Genomic DNA, 16472 nt, shown 5'->3' with positions numbered 1-16472 from the left:
AGCTTTTTCTATCAACTCCAAATCCGGCCAACCCCATTGTACTAACTTCCAAAATCAGCAGAAGAATGCTCCTGTTTCAAAGAGGGCACATGTTTAAGAAACTCAAACTCTCATTGCACTTCACAGATGTAAACCCTTCACAAACTGTATAAAGTGTTTGCTTCTCATTCATTCCCTTCCAACTAAAGGTTATAAAGACAACACTGTCACCAAAGACTTGTACCAGAATGGCTAAAAACCACCAAATTCACCCCCTCCTCAAAACAATCGAATACTAACCCTGAGAATACTAACTTCCACCCTATCTTAACTCTCCTTCTCTTAGCAAAACTGCTTGAGAGCAGAGGAAAAAATCCCTTTTAGAGTCCTCCCAAAATATAGGACTCAATCCCTCTCACTGTCAGGGTTAACCTTTCCCTAGTTACTTTCAAACAAAAACTGAAATTTCTACTCTTCTACCATCTATTCCAATCTTGAATGAAGTCCGATCTCAACCTGCTCTTGGCTGCTACTAGTAATGCCCCCCCAACACGGTTTTCCATCTTGTTAATAGTACATCTTAAGACAGATCGCTGTTCCACATCTCAGAGGAGTAGTGTACATATGCTAAATACATTATTCTGTGTTATTATGTTCCTTGAGCAATATACTTCTTATTCAAATTATTTGTAGGTATGTACCTTGTGTTATGTAAAGTGCTCTACTGCCCTTTGGGTCTGGTTTGCACTATATAAATCTAGAACAGAATAAAATAAAATAAATGGAGGACCCCCTCTCATAGTTAAAGTATAACTGTGAGAAGCTCCAATATGCAGTTTGAGGGGTCCAGAGTGCCAACAAACTGCCCAAAAAAAAATACATAGGTATGTCAGGAGCAAATGAAAAATGGTGGGAACATCACAGCTGCTGAAGTATGTCAGATGTTCATACTTCTACAACATCACACTAAACTGATGGTAGCATGTAGACTAAGTAATGCTTAGCTTTAAAATAAAAGGACAACAACTAAGCATGCTGATGCAGCAAGAGCTCTAAATAAAGGTTAGCTCCAATGCACATACAAAACTCATTATGAAGAGACAATTGGAAACTATTTTCAACAATGACTTTTCCCATGTTTCTCGGCTGGCCTTCAAAGTGAACTGCTTGAGCTTAGAGTTCAGAGGCTTAGGAAAATGAAGGCAGCAATCAAACTAGCAGTATACTTGAAAACACTTACCACTCCTTTCTACCCCAAACTCCTTGCCACTGAGAATGTGATGAAGAAGGTTCTTCATGTCCGAAGGGCTGAGGTTCATTAGGCTTTCAGTGGCCTCTTCAGCTATAAGTCAACCACAAACAGAGCTGTTATAAACACATTTCCATGAATTCTTCCTCTAACAGGTCTTCTTGGACATAATTACTACTTAAACATTGTTTCATGGTTATGATTACCTCCTCTTACAGTTTGCCGTGGTCATAATAACCCGCCCTTTAGTATGCAGGATCCATACGTTACATATTCTCAATGACTCAAAAGATTCACATCCTCAAAATTATTAATGGCCTCTCCAACCATATTATCTTTGATGTGGCATTTGCATTTCATTCAGCATCACATCCAGCTTCTATGCATGCTCCTAAATGGTACCTCTTTCATAACATGTGTCCACTTCAACACATCACTCACCACCACTGGACATATTTACCAACAGCATAGATCACAACCACTTGCTGACCAATACCAGCACAAATGCATTATATCACACAATTACACATGCATTGTATAAAGAAGATAATATTGAGTGAAGGCATTCACATAATTCACTGTGTTGGGTTAAGCACTTCAAGGTACATATGGGTTGACTCTCAAAAGCATTTGAACATGCAAGTTACACGCGAATAGGGCTTGCTCTTAGAGTGCTAACATAGGTATTCACAAAACCTGAACTTGCATTCATAAAGGGATTTACAAATGCACCATATTACCTCATGCTGGTGCAATATAACATGTCTACTAGTGAGGAGTGGGTATTCCAGAGTGGTAATGACCTGGAAAGTTTTGGGACATCCACAAACTTGATATATGGTTGATAGTCACAAAGTTGTTTCCAACATATTTCCCTCTGGATACAACCATTAAACCCTGTGCAAGGCTGAATTAAATACCCTAACAGAGAAACTGAGCTATGAACACCCTAAACATAGATGGAAGTGTAGGAGAATGGCTTTCAATATACAACTATAAACATAAAAACCGAGTGGTCAATCATCAACTTCAAATATTGTGCAAAACCAATTTACGAGATGGTATTAATGGAGGAAGATGTGAAAAGCTTTGTCATGTTACCTGCTGTTCAGGAGCCTAGCTATCAACATCTGGTGCAGTAGCACTGAGAACCAGGTGCATAAGTGACCCTCTGGATCCCAAATGCAACAGAGATTTTATGACCAAGCTGCTACTAGATGGCCATTTTCCTTGCTTGCATTATGGACCAATTGGACCTTGATACACCATAGATTCTGTTACACATCTGCCTTAGCTGAAATTACCTCACATAATAATCGGCACTGAGACAATATGAAATACTGGCTAAGCTTATAAACCAAGAATACTTGGGCTGTAAAGAATATGTTTCTTTCTGTTGTAACCCTCTTTCTAGTGGATACTCTATCTGATCACAGATTCCTCAGTAAGTGACTTCTCCCATGGCACCACACTGGTCCCAGAATTCTGTGTAATATCGGCTGTGCACCGACAGAAGTTGCCATCGGCCTCCCTTTGCAACGCTAACCGGAGAGACAGGTTGAAACAGAGCCATATAAAGCCACCGCTCATATGTGCTGACATTAGCCATGCTTTCTCCACGACTTAACTCACAGATCTTCAACAATTTTGGTTTTCCACTCAAATAAATTCTGGCAGTGTGCAGAGAGGCTGCACCCAAAGATGACAGGTTTCAAGCCATGCCGTGTGCCTCGGAAGCAGATGTTGGGGTGGACACCACAAAGTCTGCTTATGGTACACTGAGACAAAACAAGACTCCAAGTCATGCAATAAGTGTTCCCTGATGTACCTGGAGGCCATCAAGAAAAAAGGGAGGCCAAGCTTGCGGTGGCAGAACACATGAAGTGAGGTCCACTGTGGTCACCCTGGTTAGGTACGTCTGAGGCGAAGCCTAAAGGCAAGTTGAGGAAGAAGTACAAGAAGCACATCTGAAGTTACAAGACATCCAGAGGAGTCTAATCCAGTGGGAGAACACACAGTCAGTGGTTAAGTCAACCAACTCTGTCTTTGTTATCCAAAACAGACCCAATGCCGAACTTGGAGCCGATAGGTTCCAAGTTCCTCGGGCCATCATCAACTTTGCAGCAGGTTGCAGCCTTTAATCAGGTCATGCTGCAGATTTTTAAGTTCATTTAGGATATTTTTGGTGTGCATTCTGGACGTATTGACCTTTTGCAGCCCGAAGTCGAACATCCGCTGGTGGGCCATACCCTAGCTTACAGCAGATGAACTCCAAATGTGCAAAATTGGAGGGTTCAAGATTCGAGCAACGTTTTCTTATAGGCCACTTGCCCAGAGTACCATGCAGCAGTGGTGATGCTTACATTGTAATGCTCATGTGATACCATATACTGTTGTGGCTCTTTTTGGGTGTCAAATCACGTTGGGTATGCTAATGTACTGAGCAGCCGTGTGTGGTAACAGGTGAGAGGGGAGGAAGGCCACCCAGAAGATCACCGCAACCAATGTAGATTACGATGAGAAGGGCAGATAAGAATATGAGGCATACCACAAATGTTGTTTAAGCCACTGATGCATCCTTAAAAGACTTTTGTAGAGCAAGATATGGTTTCTACTCAAACTCTCTTTGAAGCTTGCATAAACCAAAGGTGGTACTCTGAGATGTGCCTTAGAAAGCATTAACTCTAGAACTTCACAGCTAAGATCTCTGGGGTTTGCACGTAGGAAGAAGGATAGTGTTCCTGGGAAGTCACTGATCCAACTAATAGAGAACTGATAGGAAGCTGAAGGTACAGTGTGAATCAATGCACTAACATACTGGCACAGTGAGACGGCTATGCCCAACAGAAATGGTAAAAGTCACAGGCCTGTACCAACAATCAGACTACGAAACTAACACTTTCCTATCTAATTCTTCTGCATTGAGCATTAGCTACTTTCATTACTAAGGGGAGGAACCAGTAAAATGTCTGTCTGGTAGAACCTGAGTAAATGTGAGACAACTGCCAGCAGAGACCTCAGTGAGCATCCTGGAAGCAAGCATGCACTAGGATTCTCAATCTGAATAAAGAAATGTCCCTGTAGGTTCTGTGGTCTTTGGTATGAACCAGGCACTTCAGCTTCTATTTATGAATGAGAGACGTACAAGAAGAAGCTTGACACCCTGGAGGTAACCAGACCAGTCCTTCAGTGTAGAAGAATGGAGCTACCCAGGTGTTACCAATTCATGCAGTCTGGAAAGTGAGGGACTAGCATCATTTAGTGAGCGTGCATTTCAACGCATACAACAAGCTCCACTCCGCTAAAGGCCACCAAACTTCAGGTTTTCAAAGAATAGGTGTGAAAGAATAAGCTAACAGCTGCAAGCTGTGAAGGACGAAGGGTGGCAGGTGAATCGGTGAAAGATAACGCTTTCGAACTGCAATTCCATTTAAACAACTTATTTCTCCTACTTCACTGAATAATTCAAAGATTCACATGCTTGAATCAGAATATTAAGAAGTGTTCAATGTTCAGTATCCATATGATATGCCACATCATGTAACACTGACATTAATAACATTTTTTAAACTTGTTAAACAAAGGAAGGAGAAAAAGTCTTAGCAAAACAGATTCCTACGGACTGTCTGCAACAATGCCAAGACTCTAGTCGGTTTTATGTCCAGGCAGTACATTTTCATAAAAGTGAAGCAGTTATTCAATCTGGCCGCTCTACAGATATCAAGCAGAGGAGAGGAAAGAGAGCATACAGTGCTGCTGTTGCAGCCACACTTCTGGCCAAGTGGGGTGTGGTATGGAAAATTCTTGAGACTCTCCCTAAATCCTAAGGCATATAGTGCAACCCTGGTGCCCGGTTAGTTCTTCATCTATTTTTTCCCAGTCCCTTAAAGTCAAAGATGGGGATAGCATCAGATTGAATGAGAATGTGCAATGTAACTTTCAGAGTTTTATGACGGCGAGGTGGGTGGGATCGGTGAGGAATCTGCAGGTAGACCACCAGAAACAGCATTACTGGAGGTAATGTGTTGGTGTGCTGGATATTTCTAGCTGCAGATTCCGCGGCTTTTGAATAAATATTACAGCAGTTCCCACTCCCAAGTGGTGGGTCTGAAACAGAGGTGATACTAGGAAATCCTGTAGCACGGAATGAGTGAAATGGCCACTGCTTCTAGCTTCTACAAAAGTATGAGGGGAAGCCTAAGTCATTGTATGACAAATCTCTGCCATGGGAACTTATCTAGCCATGGTGCAGAGCAGTGTAGAGTCTGCATTCTTCACCTTGGTCGAATGAGCAAGGATTCCCCCCGGGTGTCTATTTCAGAGGATAATTCAATGTGACAAAGTCCTTCACTGGAACACCTAGCTCTTATTACTGTCTACGTATCCCACAAAGAGCTGATCATCAGACCTAAACTCTTTTATTCGGTAGATGTAAAAACACTGCCCTAGGAGGGTGCAACCATGTAATATCTCCTCCTTGATGGTGAGATGGGGCAGAGGGAAGGTGTAGGGATAGGGAACGGAGTGCACAATATGGAAAGACTTAGCACCTTAAGCAGGAAAGCCACTTTAGTCCTCAAGACCAGTTTGTCTTGGTCAAAGCAGGTGAAGGGTGGATGGACACACAGAGTATGCAGCTCTCTGAGACGTCAGGTTGATGCGATGACTACAAAGAACACTGTTTTGAGAAATAATAGTCTCAACAGGCAACCATGAATTGATTCAAACAGGGCCCCCCCCCCATCAAGAACGTTAGGGCCCCACTGAGGTCGAATGTTGCAATAAAAATAGTGGAGGTGGGAATATGTGCGTTAGCTTCTTTAAAATCATTAAACCAACTTCGGACTTTAACAAAAATCACTGATTAGGAAGACAAATGAAGGACGGAAGGACTGCAATGCAACCTTTAACAGATCCCACCACAAAACTTTGCTGGGCTAACGAAAGAGAAAAACAAAACTCATCTCACAAGTGTGCTTTCAATTGGTCTAAGTTCTCATTTGCACATAAGGCAATAAAACATTTCACCATGTAGACAGATTTTGTGGAGGACGGACAGGATAACCTCAACCAAATCTGGCAGAAGGAGAAAGAAGCTTAGGTGTCCATCCTCAATATTCAGGCGTGAAGGGCAGAGGTTGATTACAGCCTGCTGTGCACTTTCTTGCTGGTTTCTTTTCTGCCCGGTGCCCCGCTGTTTCTATCCCTGGTGCGACAAGAGTCCCAGGGATCCTCTGTGCTGCATTTCCACTGCCGTCATCACCCTCGTAGGGGACCACATGTCCCAAGGTGCAACTCTTCCCACACAGGCACCGCGAGTGAGGGGGCGGCACTTCAATTCCCAAAGCGCATAGAGCGCTGCCTCTCTCACCGCGGCACGGGACACGCGAGGGCCACACCTGGGCCAGTCTGTGCCAGTTAGAGCCCGGAAGAGGCTGGGCTGGGCAACCCAGGATGCCCGGGACACTCGAGCAGGTGACTATATAGAAGTAGTACTCACTTTTAAACAAGGTCATAGCTCTGTATTCTGATCATAGCCAAGAGGGACTAGGAGTATTGGAAGTGTTCAAAAACAGTGGTGTATGGACATTGAACTAAACTTATCTTGGCAGATACATAATATTGTATTTTAATTTGTCTGGGCTAGCCAGTATGGGGAAGAGGAAATTGTGTGAAGGAGGTACAGGTGATGGAAAAAAAAAGGAAAGTTAAAAAGGGAAGAAGAAAAAGCACTGGTCAAAATGATGCTGAGGGTGGTGTTATAGATAGGATAGACAGCCTACTATCCGAATGTGAGGGGTTATTGGATCCTACACACCCTGACCAAGCACCTAGGGATAGCATGCAACAGATCCAGAGTAGCAAACCACCCAAAGGGCGTGTACCCGACATGTTTAAAAAATCAGCAAAAAAGCCATAAATACCAGATCCCCAGAATGTACCAGAATTAATCATAACAGTAGAGGGACCCCCCCAGTGCCAGCCAGACACCCACGAAGCTATCACCACTTTTGCATGTAATAATAGATGTTCAATCCTGGTTGACCTAACTGACCTGTTGGCAAATACCCCACACAATGGGACTGAGGGACACACTATAGGCCTGGAAAATACAGTGAGTAACCTCCCCAATAATTACAGGTGCATGGGCGATCGAAGTGTAACTGGCACAGATAATATAGTGTCAGTTGTTAGCAACATACAACAGGAAAGACCCATAGATGATACTGTCCATCAAACAGTGTCTAACAAGTTGGTAACATTGATGAATTAAATCAGGGTTCTCAAAGTGTCAGTTAGCATACTTTGTGACACCCTAAGTAAGGTGTATCTAGCTGTAGATTTGATTAACTCATCAATGGGTACCCATCCGAGTCATAAATCACCCTTACATAAAGTTATGCGTGCTAGAAATAATCCAGTGGTACAAAGTGTGGCAAAGAAATCCCAAAGGCCAAGTACAAGTGGATTTTCCAGGCGCCTAAATACAGATACTACGAGTAAAAATTAAGGGCACACCGGGAGGAAAGGCAATTCGACGCCTACCCTCAGTACCCTGTTGCCCCTTGCTAACTCTACTGTTCTAACTCTAACACCAATGCTAATAGACACGATGGCCACAGAGTGGTTGGAGAAGGGAGTAGCTGATTAATGTCCCCAAACCTTCAGGTGCATCCTATAGAGAAGACGAGGAATCACTCAAGAATAAGTGAACTAAGTGGATTCGTTATGGTAGGGGCTGTCAGTCAATAAGAAGTGACAACATCATTACAGCTGAAAGACATTCATGCCATAATGCCACATCCGACTATATTGCCCTGACACTCACTCATCAACATCTAGTGGAAAACCATGTAAGTTTTGACATTCGTACACAAAATCTTACCCGCTCTTAATATCAGATTAAAATACAATCCACCAGAGTTGGTTCCGATTTCCAGCACATCACCATTAAGAAGACAGATTGAAGGTTACTTCCACTCACGGGTGATCCTTCGGAGAATTTAATGCATTTATTTCCCAGTGAGTGTGAAGCCCTTGTGACATTAAATTTAACATCTACAGAACCAAGACAGACACCTGATGCTGTCCCGTCAATAGCGGGAGGGTGGGATAGCGGAACACTATCTACCAACGAGGGTGTTGGGGGGATTTCATGTGGACTTACTACACGTAGGCTAGCAGTTTTGTCATGGAACATTGCAGGGTTGGGCACTAAGGTTACGTCCCCTGATTGGTTAACATTTATTGACCAGTTTGACATTTACCTTTTTCAAGAGACATGGCTGGTGGACCCTCTCTACAAAGTGGGTTACCTGAACTATCATATTCCAGCCATAAAAGGGGGTAAAGGTCGACCTGCAGGGGGCCTCACCATCTGGGTGCGTCAGGAGATCAGTTATAAAATCCAGTCTCTTTCGACCCAGAGTAATGATGTCCTCGCAATACGGCTGAGAATAAGCCCACAATGTAGCATTGAAATTTACAATGTTTACGCAAGGTGTCTTAGCGGGGGGAAGAAGTCTGAGGTTATAACGGCCCTCGATGATCTTCTGGATATACATTCCTGGGCCTCCCCAGTGTTGGTGGTGTGAGAAGTTGGCCTGATGTATGATGTCACTAGTTCTAGTGTACACCTTATATCAGTCCAAACAACCCTTATGGTGATTGGTTGTAAAGTTAACCTTATAGACCAGCTATCCTAGTGGTAGCATGGACAAGAGCAGTCTTAGGCTAAACTCTGAATGGCATGTGAAGCCAGCTGTGATACCATATATAATCCCTTGAATACCAAATGAAAGGACACCACAACAGATATATATATAAAATAAAGTGTATTTATTCTAGTCAAACCCTCAGCACTCTTTATGAGATTAGAGGTAAGTACAACACAGTCTTATTTATGCATACATTAAGTCACACAGGTAAGTAATACACTTAGGTCCTAGGGGCCACGCAAACCATATACTAAAGAAGTGGTATAAGGACCACTGTCACGGAAATAGGATAGGCCTAGGCCTAGGGAATCGCTGGGGCTACACTACACTAGCAACAGTTAGGAAGTGGGAGGCCCACGGGATTCAGGTGCAGAGTGGAAACACTCACGCGTAATGCGTAAAAGTCGATAGAATTACTAGCAGTTAGAAATTAACAGTTTAAGGACACTTCTGAAGCAGCTAGAGAGTCGAGACTCGGAAACTAGACCCTAGGATAGTCACTACCCTGGTGAGCACCGAAGTACCCAAGTTACCTAGCCCACGGGCTGCGGGTGCATAGGTGTGAACTTGCGTCGGGTTTCGTCGTGGACTTCTATGGATGCCTGAAGGAAAGTTGCTGACAGGCAGTCAGTGAAGAGTGTCCGGTGGATCCCAAGGCTGGGATCAAGAAGAGAGGATACCTGCAAGCAGAAGGGACAGAGTCAAGGTCACTAGCCAGTGACCACGTGGAACCAGGAAGGAACCAGGCGATGTCGTGAAGATTGCAGGTGAAAGGTGAAGCTTGTCGCTGCAGCCACGGGTATACCAGGAGACGTCGAGGACGACCAGGACCAGGAGGCGAGCTGTCCCACGAAGGCTCTTGCTGTCGGCGGCGTCGAAGTCGAACTAGGACTCACCAAGCCTTGGCAAGCGGAACCCACAGAGGACTTGCTTCTGGTGCAGACCAGGAGAGTCTGGGGTGCTTCTCTTTTGCAAAGAAGCGGGAGCCAGTCTGGAGGAGCCAAACCAGCAGTGAAGATTTCAGGGTGCGTCGTCACAAAGGCCACTAGCCAACGGGCAAGCAACCGGACAGACGCGGCAAGCAGGAAAATGCAGAAGGGCCCCACGCAGGACTCGTGGAGTGTGGGGGGCTGATCTTCGGTGCAGATGGTGCTTGGGGCTTCTCAATCCCCGGTGCACAACTTCGAGGGTGCCTCAGAAGCTGCGCTGGAAGATTCTCGCCACTTTACACAGGTAGCCGGTCCCACGTCTCTCGTCGCCTCCACGGATCTCAGCTCGGCTGTGGATGTGGATCAGGGTCGGAGAAGTCTGGAAGTCAAGGCTCTGGTCAGGCTCTGGTCGGGCTCTGCAGTCGGTCCCTCGTAGAACTATAGCAAAGCAAAGGGTAGTCTCTTGATTGCGCCTGTTTGCACAGGGTAGCCACTCCTTGGCCACAAGGGAGATTCTTCAGTCTTCTTCTTTCGTCGAATGTCGAAGGTCCAGACTTTCTGTTCAAGTTGCAAGTTCAGGATAATCTATTCTCCTGGGGCCCAGCTACCACTCTTATACTAATCTGGGGGGCTGGGTTGCCTGCTAGGTGACACCTTATGGGTGGGACCTGGGAGGGGGGTGGTTACACCCCCTTCCCTTTGTCCAGTTTCGCGCCAGGACTGGGGCTGGTGTGCCCCAGCACCGGTTTGAACTGGACTATGCATGGGACACCTTGTGTGCCCCAGGCATGTCTCATTCCTTTCAGCCCTCCCTGCCCCAATACACTAAACTCTGTCTGGGGAGGCGCTAGCACCTCCCCAAGCAGGAAACCTATTGTCCAAGCCTCCCTTGCCGGGATCACTCCCAGCAGCAGGAGGTCAGACTTGTGTCTGTGGCAGCAGCATCCATTTTGTGATGCTGAGGCTTTGGTTAAACAGCAAAGTAGGATTTTAACATGTCTCTCCCTCTAGAAGGGGGGAATAATATCCTCATCACCAGAAATGGTATGGGGGTATTATTCCAAAGTGTTAGACACCTTACACGACATGTTTTGATAAAGCCAAACCATAGTTACCATAACTGTTTAAGATTATAAGACACTTTAAGAGTATATGGTAGGCTATATCATAGAACAGCTATAAGGACATGGTTCCGAAAGCTGCAGACAGGCTCAGCTCATGCTAGAGCACCATCTCACATGTTACCAAGCACTCTGCCTCCAGGATTGTTAAGGCCTGCCATAGGAGTGGCTGATAGGTACACATGTGTCTATTTTAAGGGTAGATATAGGTATACTATATCTAAGCAAGGGGTGATTACACGACCTTGCCCCAGCTGAGTGATCAGCCAGTTGTGTCTGATTGGAAGGCCAAACCAGGGGTGGCATAATACATGCTGCAGCCCCTGGGAGGCCTAGGGTACACCTATGCCCTGGGTACCTAGGGTACACTGTACAGGGTCCAATAAGGTGATCCTTACCAATTGGGAATGTACCTAGGGTACATGGAGTCCATTTTAAAGAGAGAGCAGACAGCCTGAGACCCTGAATGGCAGGATCTCAGGCCAACTAAGTCGAAAAACCAGCTAGACACTAGGCAAAAAGTTGGGGGTAACCATAGTCAGATATCCACCTTCCTACACAACCCCCCCCACCAAACGAAAGGAGATAAGGCTGGCCTTGACAAGGTAAGCCTCTATTGCCTAAGTGGCCATCTAAGGAAGAACCAGCACTGGCATGGTTACCCCCTGTCTCATGGTCCACTAAGCAATCCCTCACCCTAAAGGTATCATAGGGTCTCCACCATAGGGAATCTCTACCTTTGGTGTGTCTTTGCAAAGTAAAAGGCTGGTGTTGAGATGGAGTACTGAAGTGAGTGTCCTCAAAGTGAGGCCTCAGCTTCCTCCAATCATCCTCCACCATGGATGCCTTTCTTTCTTTCACTGAGTTGCACTGTGCTCTCAGGGTCAGCCTCTGGCTACCTAAAGCTGGAGGCTGGGTCCCTTTTGTGGGCTTACTGGAGGGACAGGTGAGGTTTGGGGCCCTAAGGCCCCATGTTTGCCTGTGCCCAACAGAATCCCTCTGGGGGAGGTCCCTAACTACCTGTAAAGGAGATCCCTCAGGAATGTTTTTAACCATCACCTGGCTAGGGCTACTAGCCAGGCAATCCTCATTCTTTTGATGGGGGGGGTTCTTGTGGACAGGGGCCCTCTTGGGGTCCACTGGCCTCCCTGACCTCTGCAGCCCTGGGCTGACTGAGGCAGGGTAGAGAGAGGCAGGATACCTGCACCAGACTGGGTCCCACCTTGGAAGGGGCCACTGACATCAGAGGCTCTGCCAGGCCAGGCCTGGCTACCTCTGGGGCAGTTCCTTCACAAGGGGTGAGGTCAGATCCCTGAGGAGGCTGACCTTTTCCTAATGTCTGGGGAGAGGGAGACTTTTCTTCCTCCCCACTACTCTCTGTTTGTGTGGAGTGATCCATAGTTTCAGGCTTCACTACACCTATGTCAGTCTGAGTATGGGCTGAGACCATTACAGCCTTGCCAACCTTTTCAGGGAGGCACTCAGTTTGGGTTTGAGCTGTGACTGTCACAGATCTGCCAATCTCTACAGGGAAGTCTGTCTTTGCCTGGGCTGTGGCTACCACTGCCCTTCCAACCTTTTCAGGGAGGAAATCTACTTGGACAGGGGTTGTGGCTGGCACAACCCCACTACCCTTTTGTGAAAGGCCTACCATTTTAGAATGGGTGTCTTGTTCAACTCCAGCCCAAGCTGAGAGTTCTAAGTAATTCCCCAGTAAGCAGTCCACAGGCAAGGTTGGAGACACTGCCACCCTTTTAGGGCCAGTGACACCTCCCCAGCTGAGACATACCTCTGCCTTGGGATGACTGTTCTGTTTGCCATCAATGTTAGTTACCTGGTATGAGAAACCAGGCAAAAGCTGCTCAGAGGGAACTAGCCTATGGGCCACCATAGTGATGCTAGCTCCAGTGTCTCTGTAGGCCTCAGCTTTTCTACCATTGATGTAGGGCTCCTGTCTGTACCTACCCAAAGTGTTGGGACAGGCAGTGAAGTTGGCAAACCCCATGCCACCATCACAGACAAGAGTAGCTGCTGTAGGGGAATTGGCTAAGCCAGGGTCCCCCTGTGTTCCCCAAGAAAACCCAACCAAATTTTTGGGGGCACTCCCACCACCTGGGGGATTACTGCTGACAGTAATAGGTGGTGTGACAGGAGTAGTTGGAGGAACAGTTTTGTTTTTAGCCTTTGGGCAACTGCGGTCAGTTTTCCAATGCCCAGGAGTTTTACACTCATGGCAGTAAGGCTTTTTAACTGTGGTAGAGGAGGGAACTTGGGACCCACCACCCTGTGTGGAGTTTTGGGGCCCTGAGGAAGATTTCTCTTTTGTTTTATCCCCACCCTTCTCTTGAGGTTTGGTGGTATCTTTCTTTTGGTCACCACCCTGATTTTTAGGCCTAATCCTGGTCCTGACCCATTTATCTGCCCTCTTTCCCAATTCTTGGGGAGAGGTCAAATCTGAGTCTACCAGGTGTTGATGGAGAAGCTGGTTCTGACAATTACTGAGGATCTGCTCCCTCATAACCAAGTTGTACAATCCTGTATAGTCCTGCACCTTCCTGCCAGTTAACCAACCTTCCAAAGCCTTAGTGGCACAATCCACAAAATCAGACCAGTCCTGTGTCTGTGTCTTCTGGGTGTCTCTGAACAACAACCTATATTGCTCAGTGGTTAAGCCAAACCCAACTATCAGAGCACTCTTCAGGACTTTGTAATTGTTAGCATCCTCATCACTGACTGTGAGGAGCTTGTCTCTACCTTTGTCAGAAAAGGAGAGCCACAAGATAGCTGCCTACTGACTCTGGGGTACCTGCTGTACTTTGCAGGCCCTCTCCAAAGCAGTCATCCACTTGTGGATGTCATCCCCATTCTGATATGGGGGGACTATCTTGCTTAGGTTTCTATGGTCATAAGACCTATCCCTATCTCTAGGAATGTTGCTGCCACCAGTGGGTTCTGACCCACACAATTTTTGCTCTCTGGCCAGAGCAAGCTTCTCTTTGGCAAGGGCAAGTTCTTCCCTTTCAATCCTCAGTTTGGCTTCCTTCATTCTGGCCTCATGCTCTCTCCTTTGGGGGGGAAGTCATCCCCCTGTGGGATGAAGCATTGGAGCTTCTTGAGTGATAGGAGTGGAGAGAGTCCCCTGAGGGAGATCTACCCCTTCTATCTCTCTTTTTAAGATTACTTGGGGGCCTGTAAGGGAAGCTCCCATGCAAGCTCCCATGCAAGCTTAAGTTAGTCTGACTAAGTCTTCTGACTGGGGTCTTGCTACCTCCCTCTTCCTCTGAGGTCTCTTCTAACTCATCTATATCAGTTGAGTCAGGGGTCTCTTCTGTGGAGGGGAGGCCCTTATCTACAGCTATGGCACCATACTTGGCAGCTCTTTCAGCATCATAGGCCTCCAGAAGCTCCACTAGCTGTCTAAGGGTAGGGTTGGAACCCTGTTTTAATCTCCTGGAGGTACACAGTTGTCTCATCTCCTGGAAAGTGAATGCATCATATCTAGAGGGAATCTGTCCAGGATTCTCCTCTCCAGAGGGAGTATCAGTGCGATCTCCATTCAGGGACATGATTCTAGTGAGGGTGTGGTGTGTGCACCTACCTACACTAGTTGTATCTACTAAACCTCTCTAGTAGTTGTAGTCAGGGTGTGTTACTCCCTTCAACCTACAACCACTAAGTCCAGTAGGACTTAAGTATTATAATCTATGTTATATGTACCTAAACAATATCTGTGTGATCTTTCAATTTAGTTTCTCAAGATTACAAGGGTATTACAACAGCAAGCTCAGATCCCAACCGCTGCTCACCAATGTGAGAAGTTTGCCTGATGTATGATGTCACTAGTTCTAGTGTACACCTTATATCAGTCCAAACAACCCTTATGGTGATTGGTTGTAAAGTCAACCTTATAGACCAGCTATCCTAGTGGTAGCATGGACAAGAGCAGTCTTAGACTAAACTCTGAATGGCATGTGAAGCCAGCTGTGATACCATATATAATCCCTTGAATACCAAATGAAAGGACACCACAACAGATATATATATAAAATAAAGTGTATTTATTCTAGTCAAACCCTCAGCACTTTTTATGAGATTAGAGTTAAGTACAACACAGTCTTATTTATGCATACATTAAGTCACACAGGTAAGTAATACAGTTAGGCCCTAGGGGCCACGCAAACCATATACTAAAGAAGTGGTATAAGGACCACTGTCACGGAAATAGGATAGGCCTAGGCCTAGGGAATCACTGGGGCTACACTACACTAGCAACAGTTAGGAAGTGGGAGGCCCACGGGATTCAGGTGCAGAGTGGAAACACTCACGCGTAATGCGTAAAAGTCGATAGAATTACTAGCAGTTAGAAATTAACAGTTTAAGGACACTTCTGAAGCAGCTAGAGAGTCGAGACTCGGAAACTAGACCCTAGGATAGTCACTACCCTGGTGAGCACCGAAGTACCCAAGTTACCTAGCCCACGGGCTGCGGGTGCATAGGTGTGAACTTGCGTCGGGTTTCGTCGTGGACTTCTATGGATGCCTGAAGGAAAGTTGCTGACAGGCAGTCAGTGAAGAGTGTCCGGTGGATCCCAAGGCTGGGATCAAGAAGAGAGGATACCTGCAAGCAGAAGGGACAGAGTCAAGGTCACTAGCCAGTGACCACGTGGAACCAGGAAGGAACCAGGCGATGTCGTGAAGATTGCAGGTGAAAGGTGAAGCTTGTCGCTGCAGCCACGGGTACCAGGAGACGTCGAGGACGACCAGGACCAGGAGGCGAGCTGTCCCACGAAGGCTCTTGCTGTCGGCGGCGTCGAAGTCGAACTAGGACTCACCAAGCCTTGGCAAGCGGAACCCACGAAGAATGGAGGACTTGCTTCTGGTGCAGACCAGGAGAGTCTGGGGTGCTTCTCTTTTGCAAAGAAGCGGGAGCCAGTCTGGAGGAGCCAAACCAGCAGTGAAGATTTCAGGGTGCGTCGTCACAAAGGCCACTAGCCAACGGGCAAGCAACCAGACAGACGCGGCAAGCAGGAAAATGCTGAAGGGCCCCACGCAGGACTCGTGGAGTGTGGGGAGCTGATCTTCGGTGCAGATGGTGCTTGGGGTTGGGGCTTCTCAATCCCCGGTGCACAACTTCGAGGGTGCCTCAGAAGCTGCGCTGGAAGATACTCGCCACTTTTCCCAGGTAGCCGGTCCCACGTCTCTCGTCGCCTCCACGGATCTCAGCTCGGCTGTGGATGTGGATCAGGGTCGGAGAAGTCTGGAAGTCAAGGCTCTGGTCGGGCTCTGCAGTCGGTCCCTCGTAGAACGTCAGCAAAGCAAAGGGTAGTCTCTTGATGGTGCCTGTTTGCACAGGGTAGCCACTCCTTGGCCACAAGGGAGATTCTTCAGTCTTCTTCTTTCGTCGAATGTCGAAGGTCCAGAGTTTCTGTTCAAGTTGCAGGTTCAGGATAATCTAATCTCCTGGGGCCCAGCTACCA

General features: G+C 46.6%; 1 protein-coding gene across 3 annotated transcripts in view; it reads right to left on the bottom strand.

Moving 5' to 3' along the window:
- Positions 1–16472, bottom strand: part of PHKA1 (phosphorylase kinase regulatory subunit alpha 1) — a 1109231-nt gene that overhangs the window by 228368 nt on the left and 864391 nt on the right. For all 3 annotated transcript variants that reach the window (XM_085630734.1, XM_085630735.1, XM_085630736.1), the window contains exon 26: positions 1220–1321. In XM_085630734.1, coding sequence (XP_085486860.1) covers positions 1220–1321 — 102 coding nt within the window. The remainder of the gene's footprint in view (positions 1–1219; positions 1322–16472) is intronic.

Source organism: Triturus cristatus, chromosome 10, assembly GCF_964204655.1.
Source record: "Triturus cristatus chromosome 10, aTriCri1.1, whole genome shotgun sequence".
Classification (NCBI taxonomy): Eukaryota; Metazoa; Chordata; class Amphibia; order Caudata; family Salamandridae; genus Triturus; species Triturus cristatus.
Note: the sequence above shows the minus strand (reverse complement) of the source record. Positions and strands in the feature narration are given on the sequence as shown.